The sequence below is a fragment of the Carettochelys insculpta genome, chromosome 3, assembly GCF_033958435.1.
Source record: "Carettochelys insculpta isolate YL-2023 chromosome 3, ASM3395843v1, whole genome shotgun sequence".
NCBI lineage: Eukaryota > Metazoa > Chordata > Testudines > Carettochelyidae > Carettochelys > Carettochelys insculpta.
Window position 1 is genome coordinate 97,933,416 of NC_134139.1, and position 21,745 is coordinate 97,955,160.

General features: G+C 42.5%; 1 protein-coding gene across 2 annotated transcripts in view; it reads right to left on the reverse strand.

Annotated features, from left to right (window-relative positions):
* The window catches only part of GRM1 (glutamate metabotropic receptor 1), a 236,610-nt gene that overhangs the window by 73,902 nt on the left and 140,963 nt on the right, over window positions 1-21,745 (reverse strand). For both annotated transcript variants that reach the window (XM_074988712.1, XM_074988713.1), the window contains exon 3: window positions 13,259-13,494. In XM_074988712.1, the coding sequence (XP_074844813.1) occupies window positions 13,259-13,494 (236 nt within the window). The remainder of the gene's footprint in view (window positions 1-13,258; window positions 13,495-21,745) is intronic.

Below are 21,745 nucleotides of genomic sequence, written 5' to 3' on the forward strand. Positions count from 1 at the left end.
ACAAAATATGTATTAACAGCTGCTCTCAAGACACATATGTCCCTTAATGCTTCAACCACCAATCCGTAGGATATGTCCCTGCTGATGATGAGTTCTGCTCGATAACGAGCCAAAGCAATGTGGACCAACACATGCTCCTTTACATCTTCTTATGCCAGATGATGTGGCTCAGGTTCTGTACTTTCCACACTGGAATGTTGTTCTTTAAAGACTTCTAAAGGAATGCTTCACTCCTTGTCCCTTTCAGCTCTTAGAAGGTACTTCAGAGTCCTAGACATTGGGCCAGGTGCTTTAGCTATCTTTAGAAGTCCCACATCAGTACCTTCTTTGTGGTTTGTCAAATCTGCAGCGAAAGTGCTCTTAAAAGGAATAACATTCTGGGTCACCACCTGAGACTGCTATAACATGAAATATACAACAGAAAGTGGATAAAACAGAGCAGCACGGACACTTCATCAGCATGGACACATCCTGCTACACTGGTTTGTGCAAGTACTGTCCTGTTTGCTATTGACTATCTGATACAAAGAACAATGTGCTGGCTACATAATGTATCTGACAATTAAGGGAAGTAATGATCTACAAAGATCTTAAGATTTCACACCACAGGTTTTGCTAAAGGCCTAGGCATAACTAACAGTGTAAACCAAATGCTGGGAACCAGAGTGGGCCTGGCCACTAAATAACACAAACGGGAATAGCTAACACCAAAGTAAGAACATGCCTGACTGGACAGAATGGTACAAAGCCAACAAATCTCTTGAGCAATTGTATGAATGAATTCCCAAGAGACTATACAGAAACACACAAATCCGTCCTAAAGTAAGGATGTGATGACAGGCTAACGGATAAGGGTGTTTTGTTCCAAAGAGCAGTTTAAGGATAGAGGTGATAATTCACAACATCTGGAATCTAATATGTAACTTTTTTATATTGATGTGCAGATGGAGAAGTCATAGGAGGTGTAACATTGCCCTCCTGCATGTTAACGCACCTGTAGTTTTCATGGTATGCCAGTTCCATGCTGTATTGAAAATAAACCTGTCTAAGCAACTTTGCCATCAACCTGAGTCTGTGGGCTGTCTTTGCGATTAAGACTGAGGTCTGCTGAATCAATAAGTGGCATTCTCCAGCAGTGTAGCAGACATCTGAGCTCCAGAAACAGCAGTACTGATCACCCTTACCGCTGCAGCAGCAATGCTGCTCAACGCTACTGCACATTACAAAGGAGCTAATATAAATGATTGATTGGAAGGTGATAAAAATTTCTCTCACAGTGGCAACATCAGGAAAAAAATGACTGGTGGAAAGTCTTGCTAAAATATATTTTTTTTCTCTACACTTTCTTTTAGCCAAACCTGTAGAAAGTCCCACTGACCAAAATTTTCAAATCTGGTGCCTGAAGTTAGACCATTAACTCATTAGCTAGGCATCTAAATAAGAGTTGCCCAATTATGAAAAGTGTTGAGCATCCACATCTTCTTTGATTTAATGAGATTTCTGCATATTCTGCCCCTCTATAAAAATACAAAGCCTCTTTTAGCTAGGAGCTAGCAATCTTCCCCTTTCATCAGGGCTTTGACCTTGTTTCTGGGGGTAGGGAGGAGCCCACCCATTCCTTCCTCTGCTGTCTCTATTTCCATAACTTGGTACTGTTTAGATCTCTCTCTTTCTCTCTCTGTTCTACTTCTCCTTCTCCTCTTCCCATTCTAACCGAGGAGGCTTTTAAAGTTCCTCAGCAGGCCTGAAACGGAGTCAGGTGGCCCCAGACTGTCTGGACCAGGTCCCTGCCAGCTGCTCCTGATTGTCCTGAAGCCCTCCACCTCTAATTAGGAGGCCTTTCACTCTTTCGGGGCTGCATTTTCCCTACTCAGTAGCAGTCCTCTAGTCTGATCGTGTCACACTATCTCTATATATGTACAAATGCAAGTGTGCATTTCTTGTATTTATCATACTAAAACATCCAAGTACCTTAAGAATTCATATTGTAATGACAGTGGGAACCCTTTAAAATAAATAATATTTTACTGATAGTATATGTATAAATATAATCAATATTTTACCCGTACTATATGTACATATATAAAGTCAGAGAACAGGGGAGGGCAGAAGGGTTATTTGATTACTATCTAAAACTGCTGGCAGATAAAATAGCCTGCTCATTGGAATTGCAAATATATTATTCTTCTGACTGGCTGAAACTCCCGTAGCTGTCAAAGCTGTAAAAGCGTTAGTTAACTTAAAAAGGGTTATTTTATTTAGCTCTTCAGAAGCTCTTCTGCATGGCATATCACCAACCTGAACGACGCAGCGTAACACTCCCCATAGCTCATTAAGCAGGTCTGTCCTTCGGCAAGAACACAGGAAGCACAGCTTTCTTCTGGGTGACAAAGTTTTACAGTCTGTGCTGATTTTTGAAACACACTAAACATTTGAAATCTTGCAACGCTTATGAAACTCTGCATGAACTCAGGAAGGCCGCAGACTTCATGTGCAAGATGCCAGGAAATGAAATCTCTCCTACTTGCTTTCATTTCCATATTCTAAATTGTTCTCATTTTCCCAAGGTGGCATAGCCTCTCATAGTCATGCAATTATGTTTGATCTATTTCCCCCCTTAAAAGCTATGGTAGAATTAGAGTAAGCAATAGTGACACTTTTATCAGAACTGATGGCCCGTGCCTAAATCAGATTTCTGTATTTAAGTACCTCAGGGGCTGGTTAGCTGCAAACAAAGAAACAGAGATAGGACACCAAGTAGGGCTGCTGAGCATGGGGAAAGTCTGGCATAGGACAAGCAGAGTGATTTATGACAAACTGGGTGTCTAAACAAGATAAAGGACAGCTATGCAAAACTATGATAAGATCAGCTTGCCTGTAGGAATCCGAGATACGGGCAAGCAAAGAGAGGCACTTGAGAAGACATGATGGCATTGCAATAGGATGCTTAAGGACAGTGAGGAGGTGACATGGCTTGACTGCATCAAGAATGAAGGCATCAGGAGTGAAACTTCTGCAGTATGAAAGAGAAGAGGCTGAGATGGTATGCGCATGCATGAAGGGTAAATGAAGTGAACCAGGTTGGGGTGCATTTGAAACTAGAGTTCCTGGGCAGAGATCAGGAACATGTCCAAGAAAACAGTTGATTAGATGGTGTAAAGGAGGATAGAGTAGATGTGGGGTGAGCTCTGGACCAAAAAGCCTGGAAAAGACTGAGCCAGCAAACCAACCTCTGCTTGGTGGGAAAGAAGAAGTAGTGATACTTTTGATATTTTTTATTCTAAATATGAAAAAGTTTTAGGCTGTCTCAGATAAGTATATGGTGACTATGGGAAAATATTATAATTTAACCCTGATTATAATACCATGCATTTTTCAAACTAAGCTTCAGATGAAATAGGAAGCCTTTCAAATAGAGGACTTTAAAACCTCCTTAAGCAGAAGTTACAGGTTGAACTTCTCTAGTTGGGCACTCATCTGGCAATATCCATGGTCTGGCATGATGTTAGTTAGATGGATGTCCACTTACCATGGGTGTGGCCAAGTGTCCTGTGGTTCTATAAAGTTTGTTTACAGCCATCCGTCCTGGCTCTCAGTGTTCTGGGCTGTTATTTAGCTGTAATTTACCCCTAAATGTCTTCTAAAAGCCTAGTAAGCAGTGGAAGTGTTGATAATGCTGCTAGACAATATAGACATTCCACGGTCCAGCAAATTCTTTCCTTCAGCACTGGTCAGGTCTTGAGGGTGTGGGACTAGACAGGTTCAACCTCTACCTATTATTTATACATGCTGGAGAATGTAGGGTAGCAAAAGTTGCATAAATACCTAATAGCTCTCCTATTTCCTGGATTCAGTTGCTTGAATTTAGGGGAGGTTTTCTTTCTTAAGCTACCCTTTTTTTCCTCCTCCTCCCCCAGATGATAAATTTAGTGTTTAAAGCAGTAACTCCAACTCTTACAAGAATAACCTTCAGGGAGTACCATATTTGCTTCATCCCTATATATATGCAACAGATGCCTGATGCCTAAAAGTAGCTACCTTGATATCCATTTTAGACAAATTTATACAGCTGGACAGCAAAAGCCTTGGCAGGTTCTTTCAGGATGTCAACATTGTCCTTTAGTTGTGAAAGGCAGGAAAACCAGATTTAAGTGCAAACTGGGTTCTCTCTCACTGGGTCACAAAAACAGTGAAAAAATGTATTTAAATCTACTTTCTCAATCCCCCATATCATGTTATGTAAGCTTCAGTTCTAAGTCTGTAACACTGGTCATGGGCCTCTCAGGAAAGACAAGCTCTAATTTAATCTTGATTTCAAAATTTCCAGTGATGAAGCATGTTATAGATTTAAGAGCTGAGTGTCAAAGGTTCTGCAAAAGGCGCCTTGCATACACAATACAATGGTGCCACAAGGAAAGCTAAACAACCCAGGAAGAGAACTCGTGGCACAAGCAGCTGATTCACTAATTAATCAGATGCAGTGAGAGCCAGTGTTGCTACATGTACTTTAGGAGAGGAGACATGGTGCAGTACTATCAAGCCCAGAGCACTTAAAAAAATCATAACTCAGGGTCCCAAAATCATGAGACTGGACATCAGGACATCTCAATAAATAGATGAATAAATGGTCTCTTTTCCCTGTTAGTCCTCTTGAGGTGCTAAGGCTCATGCAGCCAAGCTTCTTCCCTGTAACTGCCAGGGTCTGAACCTTACTCTTTCTATGTGGATGTGGAGATTATCACATAACCACAACTCTGTGAGCTGAAGTTTCAGGAGGGGAAAGACACCAATTACCACAAGACAGAATTACACTGTGAGAGTTGGCAGCCGGTACCTGTGCAGGAGGGCACAATAAGCCTTTCCTTGATACGATAGTACCATGCACCACTTCAGTCTTCCAAGGTGAAATTCTGAGGGATGTATGGTTGTGATCCTGCCTCTCCCCACCTGCCCTGAACTGGCCAGCATGGCTGACTAGGGCTGTAAAGGGGGAGTTTAATTCACCAGCCAAGGACCGGCTCCTCCATGTCAGGGACAGCCGGGAGGCGTTATGCTTCTTCTGGCATTATCCTTCCCCAGGCTGCCCACAAGCAGGTGCAGCTCTGTCTCATGCCCAGCTCATTATAGGCCCATAGGTAAATTACAGAAATTGGTCTTATGCATTTTTAATTCCTTCCAGCCTGTTTTCATGGAAATCTTAGTGTTCTGCTATTTATTTCTAATTATACGTCTGTGTGTTGATATGGTTTACTGTGTGTACTACGTGTGTGCTTGACATGTCCCTCCCAAAGTGGTCAAATTTAAATTCCTGTGCTGGCCCTTGGTCTTACAGATCCACCAAAAGGCTGTAAAGGAGATTATTTATGATTTCAAAGGTGACTAGCATCAAAATGAAGCAATCATGATAAAATAACAGTGCAATACATTTACAAACCAACAGAAACATAAGTAAGGGTAGAAATATTGGACATACAGTGTGCATCTTGGCAAAAAAAGGTCCAAACAAAGACATACTGTTTTTTGCGAGATATGCAAACAAGCACCACAGATATAGTCTCAAGTGTGATAGATGTGACAAATGTGAGTCACAGAATACCAAACAGCTGTACAACATTCCAGAACAACTTTGGCAAGGGTAGGAGGTGATTTCTTAACTTTTAATGCTTATCGATTACCCCAGTTCTGGCTGATTATTCTAACCACTATACTTTGAGATTAGCTGTTTAGAAAGCAACAGAAAAGAGATTGTCATTATTTGGAAAAAATCAATTTCCCTGTACTGGCATCTGAGACATACTTATAAATAACAGTCCACTATACACTTACAGCATGTTCCAGCAGTTTGAAAGGAAATGCCAGTTTATACATACTTGCCAATATTTCCACAATTGCATCCACGAGCAATTAGTACCATTGTAAATGTAACTGTTGTAATGCAGAAACTGATATGTTTCCTGAAACACCTGGGCAAATTATTCTAGACCACATTATCCTGCATCTTATAAAGGATACCTGTATAGATAGTTAAAGACCTGCTTCAAAAGCCGGTGGATAATCAAGAAGATCTATATTTGAGCCTGCTGGCCTACTGAAATACAAAGAATGAAATATTGTGATTATCCATTGGAAAATGGATGGGATTGATTAAGGAGCTAATACCATAGGCTGTTACCTCAGATCAAATATCTAGTTGTAAATAGTGGCTCTATTCAAATCAAATGGCAGAAACAAAATCAAAAAGCAGCAAAAATGCACTACCAACTCTAATTTTGGAAAGTCCATCAAAATGGCAAAAGGCTATGGTTGAAAGCATGTTGCAGTAATTCAAGCAATTGGGAAAGCTATGACAAGCTAACAATCATTAAATGACACATCTATTCTAGAAACAGGTAGCACAGAAAACAAATCAATCAGATTCCAGAACCTTCCACAGACACACATAAAAACTACAACTAGAATGGGACAAACAATTGACTAAATTTTCTTATAAATTCTTTGCTGTTCAGTCTGCTGTATTTGTTATTTGACATTATTACCTATTTATTTTTAGTAAATAATTCTTGATTTGCAGATCATTAGTGGTCAGTTCGTATCTGAATTTGAAATTTGCATTTCATCCTCTGTTCATCAATATTATGTCATCTGATATTTCCCTGCCTGGATAACTTTTTAACCTAATCAGCAAGAACATGCCGTTTAAAGTTGGAATGTAATATTTGAAATACATATGATTGTGAAATTGTGGGGTGCAGTCAAGAGCAGTGAGGAGTAGTGTGACTACACAGGGGCATTCAGTCACAACGATAATTTAGTGTTCCAATTTAAAATCCACTTTTCACAAAGATTTGTCTAGTTGAGCTTTGTATTCATTTTTCACAAGTACAGGTGCTAGTGACGCACTTTTACTTAAGAACATAAGAGTGGTCATATTGGGTCAGATCAAAAGGTCCATCTAGCCCATTATCCTATCTTCTAAGAGAGGCCAATGCCAGATACTCCAGGGGAGTGAACAGAACAGGTTAAAGTGATTGCTTTCCTGATATCCATTTCCAACCTCTGACAAACAGAAGTTAGGGACAGAATTCCTCCCCATCCTGGCTAACAGCTAATGATGGACCTGACTGGCACAAATTTATCTAGTTCTTTTTTGAACCCTTTTAAATTCTTGGTCTTCACAACCTCCTTTGGCAAGGAGTTCCACAGGCCTATCATGCACTGTGTGAAGAAGAAAACTTCCTTTTGTTAGTTGTGAACTTGCTACCCATTAATTTCATCTGGTGACCCCTAATTCTTCTGTTATAGGAACAAGCAAATAACTTTTCCTTATTCACTTTGTCCACACCACTCACAACCGCTATCATATCCACTCTTAGCATCTCTTTTTCTAAGCCCTGAAAAGTTCCAGTGTCCTCAATCTTTCTTCATCTGGCACCTGTTCCAAATCCCTAATAATTTATTCTGCCCTCTTCTGAACTTTTACTACAAGAATCCCAAAAAAGAACACAAAGTGGTGGGGATAGTCAGCACAAGCCACGTCATATTATCACTAAACCATCACTTCAGCCTCAGTTACCCCAGTGACTGTCCAATTAACTCTCACTCCACGTGTTGCAGTTCAGATTTTCCTTTCTTAGGGTTGTTCACTAGGAAAAAGGGATTAAGTTATTCACCATAGGGGAGGATTACCCGCTTCCTTTTTCTCTTTCCAAAACATCCTAGTATCCTGGTTTCCCCAGTTCATTTGACCTCTCACCAGGACTTCATTACTACTCCTGGTGTCAGAACTTCTTATGGCAACAGATCTCCAAGTGGAGACCCTTTGGACAGCCATGCTTTTCCAGTACCTCTCGCCAGTCTCCTCTTGGTTTTACTCCAGCTGACCCTTTACATGACCTTGCTCTACTCCCTCTGGGCAGGGGTTCCATTGGCCCCACTCCAGATCCTGATCAATGTGTGGTGTGACTACACCAGGTCTCTCTCATCCCCTTCTTTGGCTCAGAAACAGATCCGACCTTCATATTTCTTGCTTTGCTCATAGAATCAGTTCAATGGTTCTGTGTACCGCTGTATCCCAAAATAGCACCCGCCATGTAGACATATTCTTGAAGTGGACGGAGTGCCTTGTTAAATGCTTAAAAATAAAATAAATGCCTGCTAATTCACCCTATCTGCTCAGCTTTAATCATGACTATACATTAGTAACAAGTTAAACTTATACATCAGGTACAGATAGAAGTATTATTACAAAACACAGTGATAATACACAAATCAGCCAGAAACAGACTGAACGAGCACTTATTACACAGCTGGCCATGCTTTTCACGCTACATTTGAGGCTTTCTTTGAAGGGGAGAGGACTCAGTTCTGTAACTATGCATTCAGAATGTAGGGCAACATTTTCAAATGTGCGTGCCTACATTAGGAGCCCAAATCCATATTTAGGTACCTAATTAGGTGGTTTGATTAATAAATTAACGGTTGCTGATCCCATTGAATTCAGTGGGAGTTCTGGGAGATTTAGCAGCTGAAAATCAGGACACTTTTATTTAGATCCCTAAATATGGATTTAGGAGCCTAATTTTAGGCATCCACTATAGAAAAATTTTGTCTCAGCATCAAAGTTAGTGAAGCTTATGTAGTAATCTTAAAATATGATGTTGTTGGGTTGAACACGTAAGTGAAAAATAGCCTGGTTGTGTTATATTTGAAACACTTAACGAAATGCAATACGTTGTATGTTTAGTGAAGATCATCACAGCAGTGGGAAACAGAATAGAATAAAATAATTTATTTCTTTAGCCCTCCTACCCTCTCTAGAGAGCTGTGTTTCAATCTTGATTATGGATTCTGAGTTCAATGAATGAAACAGACTAATCTCAATCTGTTGTTTTACAAAACAAAAGATTTGACTATTACTCTATCATTATTAGTGTGTGGTCAGGAGATCCTGAGGACTATAGAAGAAAGTGATGGAATAACTGGACAAAATCTAATTTAATAATTGGACAAAACAGAGAACAATCTGATATTGGCAAGGGGTGGGGCTAGATAGCCTAAAAGAACTTCCTCCACTTTTAATTTCTTTGATTCTGTAAAAGCATGAAGAACAGTTAGGAATGAAATACAATGTAATGCAGGCTGAGATTGGTTTAAATCAAGATATAAATCATAAGAACATGATAAAATACATAATAACCTTCACTACAGCTTACTTCCAGCTCCTATCACTGTTATTATTCTCTTCCTTTAACAGTCATTAAAAAAGAAATCCTCATCTGTACCCTCAATATTTAAAAGACTCAACTTTAAAAAATAATTTGTTAATGGCCCTCAGACAGGTAAGCAAGACGTATATTACCCACAAGCTGAAACACCTACATCTCTGCAGAATAACCTCAATGTACTCCTTCTGCTTGAATGGACGGCTGGAAATTAGCAAATCAAGCATTCAGCTCTCTGAAGTGTTATTAAGTGTGTGGAGTTCCTCAGATGTAACTAACATTTACTTCCCAAACTCTAGGGAGCATTAATATTGAAGTGTCTTACTTCCATCACGAAAGAAAATATATTAAAATGTTTGTTCCACCTTATTTTGCTGATGAAAATATTATAGTTGACAAAACCTTCAGTGTGGAAAAACTAGGCTGTGAAGAGTCACAGTGCTAGAACCTAGAGCTGCTATTCCCTGAGGATCCACTTCATCCCTACTCACACCCAACAGCTCAGGGAAATCACTGCTGTATGAGCTCCGAGCCTTGTAGGACCAAGCACCACAGGCTGCGTAGCCCACAGAATGCTAGACTGGCAGTGCTACGAGGTCCCTGATAGGTCCAGGAGCACTACTTCTACAATGGAGGGGCCCCCAGGATGCTGTCTGTGCAACTAGATGAATCCTCAGACTCTTCTCTGCTGGTTCAGTTCCTGACTTCTGACCCCAGCGTGGCCCCTGAATGTGTTGGAGCTATAAAAAGGGGGCTCATTATTTTAGTCCATCAATTAGTATTTTAAGAATTGTTTTTGTATTTATAATTTCCATCATGTGTTTTAGCACTTAAAATATCAATTGATGGACTAAAATAATGAGCCCTCTCTGTACAGCTCCAACACATTCAGTCTCCTTTGTTACAAAGCTGAATTAACAGGACTATTCTCCATGCTTTCACATTCAGCAGGCATATAACGGACCATTCCTCAATCTGAATTCGGTGAATGCTTTGAAATCCTATAGATTCAGTGACAAGGAAAAGATGTGTGCAGCAATAAATGTATTGGTTCTGGATTTGTACATACAGCTTTTGTGCAGGCTGTGCAACAGAGCAGTCAACTCTGCTAGGAAATAAAAGTGTGGTTTCAGGGAGTCATAAGAAAAGGAAGGACTCTTTCGAAGATGGGGTTTACTTTTGAAAGAGCAGTGTCTGCACTGGTTTTCTTCCTTCGAAAGAAGCTCTTTTGAAATAAGAATACGCAAATCATGTGTCAGATATGCAAATCTGCACCTCATTTGCATTTTCAATTTCCCTCATTTGCATACCTCTCTCGAAAGAGGAATGCAAGTGTAGGCACAGCCAGACTGTTTTTTTGTTCTGTGTTATCACAACAGGGGCCTTGACTGACGCCTAGGCACTATGATAATACAAATAATTTATAACAATTTACCCAGTCGTCACTTGGTTATTTAAGTTAAAGGCTTTTCTGATCATGCATTGCTTAGTTAAAAGGCTGTAAATAATGTAATGTGTCTCTAATACATTTTGCACTAGATGCATAGAAATAATCCAGCCAATAAGTGGCAAACTGTGCTGAAGCTTTGCGTTTTCAGAATGCAGCATAGCTCTGTAAGAGTTAATTTTATTTTTCTGTTTTTGTCAAAATTCCACTTTGACAGAAAATTTCTTGCCAGCTATACCACTCGTCCACCACTAGCCAAATATATTTGCATTTACTTATTCTTTTCTATTAAACAAGTAGCACAGATGCTTAGCTACCTACCAAGAGGAGGAGACTGCTGGGGTGGCACCAGTCAAGTGCCACACCCCATGTCCTTCCTGTCCCTGCTCTGCCCAGTGCCCTACCTGGTCCCTTCCCTTCACATGCCCTCCACCTCCCATTCTTGCTCTGTCCTCTTCCTGCCCCTGCTCTGCTCTCACCTGCTTGTTAGCATGGAAGAGCCATGTCACTTCTGGTAGGTGTGGGGGAAGTGCTTCCTCTACCCTGGAGCAGCATGGCCTAGTGGTAGCAGGGGAGGGGTGGAACATCTCCCATACTAATCGAAAGTGGCATGGCATTCACCCTGAGCGGGGGGAGGGCAACGTGGGGGTGCATGCAGCCCTCGGTGCGCCCACATATATCACCTATGATAGCTATGGAAATGTCTTAGAGATGAAAAGAAACAAGTCAGCAGGTCAAATGCAGGCCAATCTAAGGGTCTAAAAGTCATGACCATTCAATGAGGTACAAGCTGGATAAGGTAGTAACTTTTACTGACCAACTTCTGTTGGTGAGAGAGACAAGCTGCCCAAGGACACAAAGGGAAATGATAGGATAGCAAAATGGATTGTTCAGTGTAAGTATTTAGCACATATTGCAAGTAATCATTCAAGGCAGAAACAACAAGAAGTCCTGTGGCACCTTATAGACTAACGGTGAGTCTACACTAGCTGGCTTCTTTGAAGTAGCCAGCACAACATTGAAATAGCATGAGTCGCGTCTACATGCGCCATGTGCTATTTCGATGTTGAAATCGACGTTAGGCAGTGAGACGTTGAAATCTCTATTCCCATCCGAAGATGGGAATAGCGCCCTACTTCGACGTACAACGTCGAAGTAGGGCGTTTGTAGACGATCCACGTCCCGCTACTTCGAAATAGCGGGGTCCTCCATGGCACCCATCAGCTGAGGGGTTGGGAGACGCTCTGTCCAGCCCCTGTGGGGCTCTATGGTCACCGCATGCAGCAGCCCTTAGTCCAGGGCTTCTGGCTGCTGCTGTTGCTGCTGCTCCTGCAGTTGGGGGTCCATGCTGCGTGCACAGGGTCTACAACTGGTTGTTGGCTCTGTGGATCTCGTGCTGTGCAGGCTGAGTGTGTCTGGGAGGGGCCATTTAATGGAGTGGCTTGGAGCGTTGCTGGCCCCTTATTTCGACAGGGAGCACTTGTGTGTGTGGACGCTCCGCATTTCCTTCCGGGGTGGCTCCTTTCGATGTTCTCCGTCGCTACTTCAACGTTGAACGTCGATGGTACCAGCCCTGGAGGATATGTAGATGATACGCGTTGAAGTAGCCTATTTCGATGTTCTGACTTCGAAATAGGCTACTTTGACGTAGTGTGCTAGTGTAGACGTAGCCTAACAGATATTTTGGAGCAATAAGCTTCCGTGGGCAAAGACCCGCTTTGTCAGATGCATGGGAAGTGGGTCTTTGCCCATGAAAACTTACGCTCCAAAATATCTGTTAGTCTATAAGGTGCCACAGGACTTCTTGTTGTTTTTGAAGATAGCCTAACTTGTCTACCACTCTGATACTTGTCATTCAAAGCAGAGTGGTCAGTTAACACCTCTGCAGTCAGAGGAGAAAAAGAAGGGGGTTAGAGGGTTACAGACTGCTGTAATAAGCCATAAATCTAGTGTCCCTGTTCACTCCAGGATTTTTGCTGCCTATCAGGGTAATGAATTTAAACTGCCAGGTCTGTCTTTTGAAAATATTGTACAGATTTCTTTTGAGGATGAGGATGGATAGGCCAGATATAGAGTGATCATTTTGTGAAAAACGTTCACCCACAGGTCATGCGGATGTTTTTGTGTTTTACCATTTTCCTGTGAATTCATTCCAGAACATAGCTTTTGTCTGGTTTCACCCACATACCTACAATGAGATCAACTTTCTGGACACCACCATTCGCTTTAAAAGTGAAACCCTATCGACAACCATATTCAAGAAACTCAAGGAAAACCAAATTGACCTCAACCGATCCAATAACTATCTCGATCACATCAAGAAATTACATTAGGTATTACCTGTATTCATGTCAATGTAAAAGAAACAGACAGGTAAGTGCATTTGCAGTAAGAGAGAGTTACAAAGGCAGTGCATTGGGAGAAAACTTGTATAGCCAATGAACATGGCACATCTGTTAGTGAGGATTTGGGCTGAGGCCTCTGGGTTGAGTATTTTTCACAAGCGCTAAAATCATATTAAGACATCGGGGAGATGTAAGTTTCTCAAACCATATAGAGCCACATGAAAAAAAAGTATTTAATTCTTTACCAGTGCAGTTCTTTTGAAAGTTGGGATTCTCTAAAGGATGTCCTGGAAGACGACATTGGAATTTGTGCTGCCAAAATTCAGGAAACCAGGGATTCCGGGTGTTGGTGTCCAAACGTAACTTCAAAAAATAGTCATCAAATGACAAGACCTCTGGGGACTGCAGTTTGATAGTGATACCTCCATTTGCTTCAGGTTCATAACCTTCAATTACTTCATCTCGGTCTGCCCAGCCATCACTGAAAAGAGGGAAGGAAAAAATGTTGTAAAAATATAGGAAAAGAGACTGTCAAGGGGATAGCCAAAGCACATTCCAAGTGAATCTAAAAATGTAGTCATAGAAGTGAAAAGCTATTTAGAAAAATTAAGTTGACTGCTATGTTTAGCAAAGTCCGATTTGTCAGACTGAGCGCTGGTTAACTCATTTGGAATGAAAGGGAGATAGAGTATCTTCAGCCTGATTTCTCTGTTCCACTTGAAATAACCTAAATATGCTTCTGACATGGAATGCTTCACGCTATACTTTTTGTGTCTGAGAGAATACTGCCTTGCTCATTCTATTCTGAAAGGTCATGTCTACACTACATTCCCGTTTCTGAGGAGGAATGCCAATAAGGGAGATCTAAAATGCCAATGGAAAGCTGATTTACAAATCTCACACTTCATTTGCATATTCTCGCATGATTGTGTTTCTGGAAGAGACTTTTCTGAAAACAAAAACAGCAATGTAAATGGGATTCCTTTGGAAAAAAGTCCTGCTTTGGAAAGAACCCTTATACCTGAAAAAAATGAGGTATACAGGGTTCTTTTGAAAATGGGGATTTTTTCCGAAGGAACCACATTTACACTGCTGTTTTTGTTTTCAGAAAAGTCTCTTCCAGAAATGTGATCATGCGAGAATATGCAAATGAAGTGTGAGATTCGTAAATCAGTGCTTCATTTGTGTTTTTGGTCTCCGTCATTTTCACTCTTCCTCCAAAAGGGGACTGTAGTGTACAGCCATGTCTACACGTGCACGCTACTTTGAAGTAGCGGCACTAACTTCGAAATAGCGCCCGTCACGGCTACACGTGTTGGGCGCTATTTCGACGTTAACATCGACGTTAGGCGGCAAGATGTCGAAGCCGCTAACCCCATGAGGGGATGGGAATAGTGCCCTACTTCAAAGTTGAACGTCGAAGTAGGGCACGTGTATACGATCCGCATCCCACAACATTAATAGCGGGGTCCGCCATGGCGGCCATCAGCTGAGGGGTTGAGAGACGCTCTCTCTCCAGCCCCGGCGGGGCTCTATGGTCACCATGTGCAGCAGCCCTTAGCCCAGGGCTTCTGGCTGCTGCTGCTGCAGCTGGGGATCCATGCTGCATGCACAGGGTCTGCAACCAGTTGTTGGCTCTGTGGATCTTGTGTTGTTTAGTGCAACTGTGTCTGGGAGGGTCCCTTTAAGGGAGTGGCTTGCTGTTGAGTCCGCCCTGTGACCCTGTCTGCAGCTGTTCCTGGCACCCTTATTTTGATGTGTGCTACTTTGGCGTGTAGATGTTCCCTTGCAGCGCCTATTTCGATGTGGTGCTGCGCAACGTCGATGTTGAACGTTGACGTTGCCAGCCCTGGAGGACGTGTAGACATTATTCATTGAAATAGGCTACTTCGAAGTAGGCTTCACGTGTAGACGTAGCTTAGATGTGGCCTAAGGGTCTAAACTCAGTGGAATAGTAATGATTTTTCAAAACCCTGAGACTTTAGCACTACTTGGCTGTGATTTCAGCAATAGTAGCTCTGGAAGCTAGAAGAATAATTCAAATTAAACATGAATGGAGAAATGCATCAGGCTAAAAGAGAGAGGAGGGGAAGAATAGATAGGAATATTGAATCAGTTGAAAAGAAAACCACACACTGTTTTTACTCCTTCTGGAAATCCATGTAGACATGTTTTTCTTACAAACAAATGGCTTTTATTTATTTTTACTCACAATCCAAACTGACAGAGCTAAAAGTAAAGAGAACTATAAAACCCTGAGGGTAAAAAAAAATATTTCCCTGACCAGACTACTTGATGAAGAGTCAATTTAATGGTTTTGAATAATGTCACTTGGTTCAGCATCTGATTGTTAAGTTAGTTCACCAGCTCCAAGTTCACTGATTTAGTTGCAGCCTCCATTGACTCACCCTTGGAAAAGTAATGCTTAGTTTTAATTTAAGTTCAAGTGTAAATCAACTCACTTTAATTTTAATATTCATGGTCATGTCTTGAGAGAAATAGATTATTTTGGCATCTAAAGAACTAGCTGCATCCATCTGGAATGACAACAGCAGCATTCTGCCGCTGAAACAATTTAATCTGCTTCAGCAACAGCAGCAAGGAGATCAACAAAATCAATGTGACTGACCACTAAGAAAAGAACATCTGGCTTTTAGGTAGGGCCCTACCAAATTCATGGCCATGAAAAATACACCAATGACCTTGAAATCTGGTGCCCTCCCTTCCCCGCCACGAGAGCTGATCTTTCGTGTGCTTTTGTGTTGTGGGGCATACAGGATTAGTTAACCAGATATGTACCAAGAGCAACACATATTGTCTCAGATGGAGGGTTTTTTGAGTCAGTGGATTAGCATTCCCTGGACTCCACCCATAAAGGGTATTAAGTCGCCATCGGTGGTGACAAAGCAAGTAGGCACATGAATGAAGTGCATCTCTAGCTAGTGTGTGTCCCCTGGTGTTGGATGCACAATGTCCTCTTACTCCTCAGCACCTATATCCAAAGCCTGAGTAGATCTTGCACAGGTCTAACAAGGCAAGGGGAGATTTTTGTAGTCTACATAACTTAGATCCCAGTCTGGCCCTATAAAAACAGTGAGAGATTCAATGTTTCTTTCCTTTAAATAGTAAAAAAAAACAAACCAAAAGGTCACTCCTGCATCATAAGTAGTTATATCCTAATTGCACAATTACTTCCACAATGTGTCACAACATTTGTAGTTTGCAAGAGATTGTAGAGTCAAGTAGGATAAATACTGTGTCAAAAGGATCCATTAAATGAAGTCATTTTGAACTTTACAAAGATTAATACATAACTTTGGTTTCGAAAACATTACCACTTTCGCTCTGAAGGCAAAAGACAGTATTTCTGCCAGCACTGAAGACAAGATGTCAAATTCCCTGAGTTACATGTGATAGCAGAGCTAGCCTGCTTGAAAATGTTTTCTCTCTAATGTTTCTGAGGCCTCTTCTAACCCAGCCAAAGTATGTTACTCCTCAAATTGCCCAGGTGTTAAAATCTTCCTGAAAGCAGATGTCAGCTTCAGTTGCAGAAAGTATGTTATAATCAAGCAAAGCTGTTAGTAGCCATTCTTAGGAGCTCACGTCCGCTTTTAATAATGTCAGTGGGAGAAGGAATCCCTGGCTGCTCTTGTTAAGGGCTCGGTGCCAGGCTACTATCCAGCAGTATTACCCGGAGGCACTCACCCCAGATGAGGTCTCAGTGCCTCTGGGTACTACACAGGGAATTGTGACAAAGCTAACTTGTTCTGTTGCCACCTTGAATTGCCACAGCATGTGGTCTGCAAACAACATGAATAGGTGCTGAGTACTGGACATTGGAGTCTATAGAGCTAGTTCTCATCACCTGGAGGCCAGTCCCTCTTTAACACTGAATGCCAATACTCACCCCTCTCCAGGCTCAGCAAGGTGTGCAATGTGTGTGTGTGTGTGTGTTTCAGGAGGATTTTATACTGGGGAGGCAATGGTTCTGAGCCTCAAAAGGATGTTTCTAGTGGGAGGAAGAGGAGGTTCTGGAGTGAAACCAAAGAAAACTTTGAGCCTTTGGGCTTGGGCAAAGATTTGAAGCCTGGCTAGGTCAGGTGAGCACAGGGGGGACTTGAAGCACTCTGGATGAGAGGAAGTATGATTTCAGAGCCAAGGTGCAGGGCCTGAGATGTAGGGTGGTAAAGCAAGAGGAAGAATGGTGTTCTCAGCCTGGGGGTGGGGGCAGTGAGGGAACATTCTGAGCCTAGGGTGTCAGGGATAAAGAAATTTCTGTGCAAGAAGGGGTAGGGTTGGAGAAGGTTTAGGCAGCTCTGAGCCTGGAGGGATATGAGGTGCTTTGGAAGGGTTAAGTATGGGTGGAGGGTATGGATGGGAAACAGTAAGGGTTTATAGAAGGTTAGGAGAAAGTTGTGCGTGTGAAAGAGATGGAGAAGAATCAATGATTGGAGAAAAAATGACACAAAAGAACAGACAGATCAATACTGTTTTCTCCCCATTCCGCCCTGTATTTATGTTCTGTTTTTTTTTCCAAATAATTTTACAAAGGGGAGGGTGCTGGAAGAGGGGACTCTGTAAAAACCTTACCCATGATCCCCTTCCAACCCTGGGTTAGAGCCCTCACACTTCACTTTTAAAACGTGGTCATGCTGCAAGGGAGAGCTGGAGGCAGTCTGGGTGGAAATGACTATTGTATCATGGTCTCTGGACACCAGAGACTATGGTGAAGAAACAACTCTTCTAATACTTGGGGGCCACAGACCCCCACCAGATAATGGTCACCAGATAATCACATATGTGGAGCAGAGAAATGATGGCACCAAGTACAACACACGTCTTATTCTTCTTCACATTTTTAGGGTAGTGCCTAGGGACCAATGCAATTCAGTTGGTAGCTATAGTCTAAATAGACAAGACAAAGCAGTGGGGAAGGAGATAGAATATACAGTGTGATCCATGTGATAGTGGCAAACATTAACCTCTCTCTCTGGACATGCTTTATTAAGTACCCCCTGAGAGATATAGGGGCATGAGGGACTTGGAGTGTGCAAGACAAGCACAACTGAAACACTAGGAGGAATAGTAACAGAGAAAGCTGTGCTAGTCTATATACAATAGACATTGGCATGTGGTTTGAACCGGGATGGGAATTTTCTGGGTCATTGTAGCAGTTCTTTTGCATACTTGTCTTAATCTGGTTCTTGGCTCCCCCCCCCCCCTTCTGTCCCTCTGCTCTCTGATTTGCTCAACTTGACCATTTTATTCTGATTTGTCAACCTTGACGACTATTTTGGTTCTCTGTGCCTTGAGTGTTGGGTCTGTTCTGGTATGGCTGTTCTCTGGGGGGGCAGGGTCTGTCCCAGGAACACTTATCACCTTATAAATTATTTTGTTGGTCTTTAAAGTGCTACTTGACTGGGTTTTTGTTGTTTTACTAGGAGGAAAGTTTGTAGCCCAGAGTGGGCAGCCATACTCAAACAAGTTAAGTCCCCAGTCCTGCTGCTGAATCAGTGTAGCACATTTGGGTAGGTCTCCACTTGCAGTGGTGTGTAGTGTGGCAGACTGCAAGACCACCACACATGGCTACATGAGTGCAACCAAGGAGAAATGACTTAGGGAAGTAGAGGGCCCTCCAAACCTGACCCCTTTGGTCTATGCCCTTCACAGCCTTCTAACACCTCCCAGCAGTGCGTTCAGGTTTACTCTACTATTTTTAGCAGTGTGTTGTCCTGGTGGCCTCCCAGCTGCTTCCAGCTTCCCTGCCACAGGGAGGTGCCAGAGTGCTTCCCCACTGCAGGAAAACAGCCTCTAGCAGCAGGCATGGGGATGGCAGTGCAGAGACACTCCAGCAATTCCTCACCAGCAGAGATTTTCATGGCAGCAGGTGCTATATGCCACCACGAGTGTAGACAAGGTCTTGATGTAGGGTGATCAGATGTCCCAGTTTTTTTTATACAGTTCCAGTATATGGAGCTTTGTCTTATATAAGCACCTCTTACCCTTCCCCCAGCTCTGTGCCAAGTTTTCATTCTTGCTGTCTGGTCAGCCTGTAACTCCGTGCATTTGCAAACCTCTACCTGCTTGTGAATCTGAATGCAGAATCAAGGCCAAGGGATTGCCCATTGGTGTGCATACAAAGGGGTGCTGATCAGCCTACTAGCTCACTGGGTACTGGCTAAAGTTGGGTGTTTTATGGTGTTGGAGTTCAAAGAGAGAAAACACTAATAAATCAGTTCTGGCTAAGTAGCAGCAGAGCCGTCCCACTCATAGGACCAGGTGTGGCAGCCGCCCCAGGCCCCGTGTTTTGGGGGCCCTGTGGTGGATACCTGAGCCATCCTATGGGTAGGAGAGAGGAGGATTACTTGGGGCAGGGCACAAAAGGGGGAGGCAGACAGCAGAAGCAGCAGCAGCAGCATCAGGGGTTCCATCCCCTTGGCTTCCCCCATCCCCTGCCTCCCACAGACGTACCCAGATGGAGTGAGCACTAGCCTGCTCAGCTCTGCCCTGGCTTCCCGGCCTGCTGAGCCCCATTTCTCCATGGCATTGGGAAGTGGCCTCTGCTTGCCACTGCCCGTGGAGAAGCAGCGCTTCGCTAGCTGGGAGGGCAAGATGGAGTGGAGCAGATTGTCACTCACGCCACATGGTGAGTGCGGGGGGAGGGGAGCCCTGCTGCTGCTGCTGCTATCTGCTCCTACAACTTGTCCAAAGTGATCCCTGGCCAGCCTGGTAGGGGAGGGGGTAAGGGGCAGGATGGGGGGTGGAGTGTGGCACGGGGGGCGGGTCTCAGAGTCCTGTGTCTGAAGCACTGGGGGGCAGTTGCCCTGAGCCCTGCCCCCACCCCAGGGAGAGCCCTGGGCAGCAATGGGCCCCTTTCACGGGATTTTCAAAGCAGCCTAAGGGAGCTGAGTACCTAACTCCATTTGAAAATCCCAGTCTAAATTATTTTTATTGTAAAAAAAAAAAAGAGGATGACAAGGGCCTTGCGTAAGTTTGGTGCAGTAAAACGTTCCCAAACCTGAAGAAGAGCTCTGTGCGATTTGAAAGCTTGTCTCTCTCGCCAACAGAAGCTGGTTCAACAAAAGATATTACCTCACCCAGCTTGTCTCTCTGGTGTCCTGGGACAAACACAGCAACAACTACACTGCATACACACATGAAGGAGTGACACTGCTTATGGATGCCACAGGGTGGCAACCTATCCTCTGACTGTATTGCCTGTTACGGTTACTGTCCGATCAAGTGTTTTTGTACAGTGTTGTAGACTTCAGATGAGCCTGGTAACTGCTACTGTAGGAAGGCCTCTAAGGTGTGAATGCAGAAAAGCAGCTAGAAAGGGACATATGTGTGCGTGTGGAGCTAGGAGCAGTGTTTGTTCAAGGTGGGAAAAAAAGAGACAACCAACTGTTTTCATTACTGTTTCATGGAGTTTGTCACAAAGTGGTTGCAGGTTCTCTGCAAGATGCTCTTCATCTCTGTCCCAATTTAGTTGCAGAAACCCTCATGCTGCCAATGCAACTGGAAGAATGACAGCCAGAAGGGGCGGAGGGAAGTAAAAGAAAAAAGGAAAAGGAAAAAAAAATCAGATCAAATGGGAAATATGCCAAAGTTACTTCTCTCTAAGCACAGAGCACTTACTACCTATCGGCATTGCTTAGAGAAAGGGAAATCAAAGGATTTTTTTTCCTCTGTAGATTTATTACCTCAGTGGTTACACATTCAACACACTAGGGATTTCTGCAGTGTAGTTTATATAGCAACACCTAAATCTGTTGTGTTTTGAAACCCAGACTTTAATATTGCACGGGTACTCCTGTGATTCTAACATTAGGAGAAATTAAATGGGTTTCCAATTTCCTACTTTTTCCAAACAAGAACATACAGTCAGCTGCCTTTTTGTATGGATTGACAAGACAACCGGTAATCAAGCGTTCTATTTTCATCCCATTAAAGACTTTAATTCTTACGCTGTGCTGTGCATCATTCCCCAGAGCAGTTCAGTGCATTAGCATTCAACATCTTTTTTCCAAGGAAGAAAGCAAAGAAAGAGAAAATACACTGATGATATATCGTACTTTTAATAGAAAGGTATTAATAGCCCCATTTCATAGATAAGGAAAGTGAGATAGGTCCCAGTCCTACAGCCTTACATGCATGGACAGATCCTTGCATCCACACAAAGCTCACTGACTTCATGGAGCGGGGCTGTAGAAAGAAGTTGATTCCTGTGCTTTCATATTTGCAGAGATGGATGCTTGCCCATTGAAATCTGTGCCAAATACTTCTCAATCAGCTAAATAACTTTGTTTCTTGAGTTCTGATTGGGTTAATTACACTGATGTTAATTTGATTTTTTTTCTTTTACAATACTAAATAGAAGATCCTAAGTGTTGAAACTGATTAGGAGAGAATCCTTTTCACATGCTAAAGAAATGAATCATGCTTTATATTTTTAAATTCTAGCAAAAGTGCTTAGAATCTAGAAAAGTGCTTTTTAGTGGCAGAACTTGTTGCACTAAAAAAATCTGGATATAAAATACAAATTCCAACAAAGGTGCCTAGAATCTGATGTAGTGTTTTTCTAGTGTACATCATTATATATCTATATTGATATCTAGTGAGGGAGAGGATTTCCTCTCCCTTTCATACAACCAAAGCACTCCCATACAAACTATTTTCCTTTCATCCCCACAAGTATGTTTCTGAACACTCTTTTCATCACTACTTTGCCA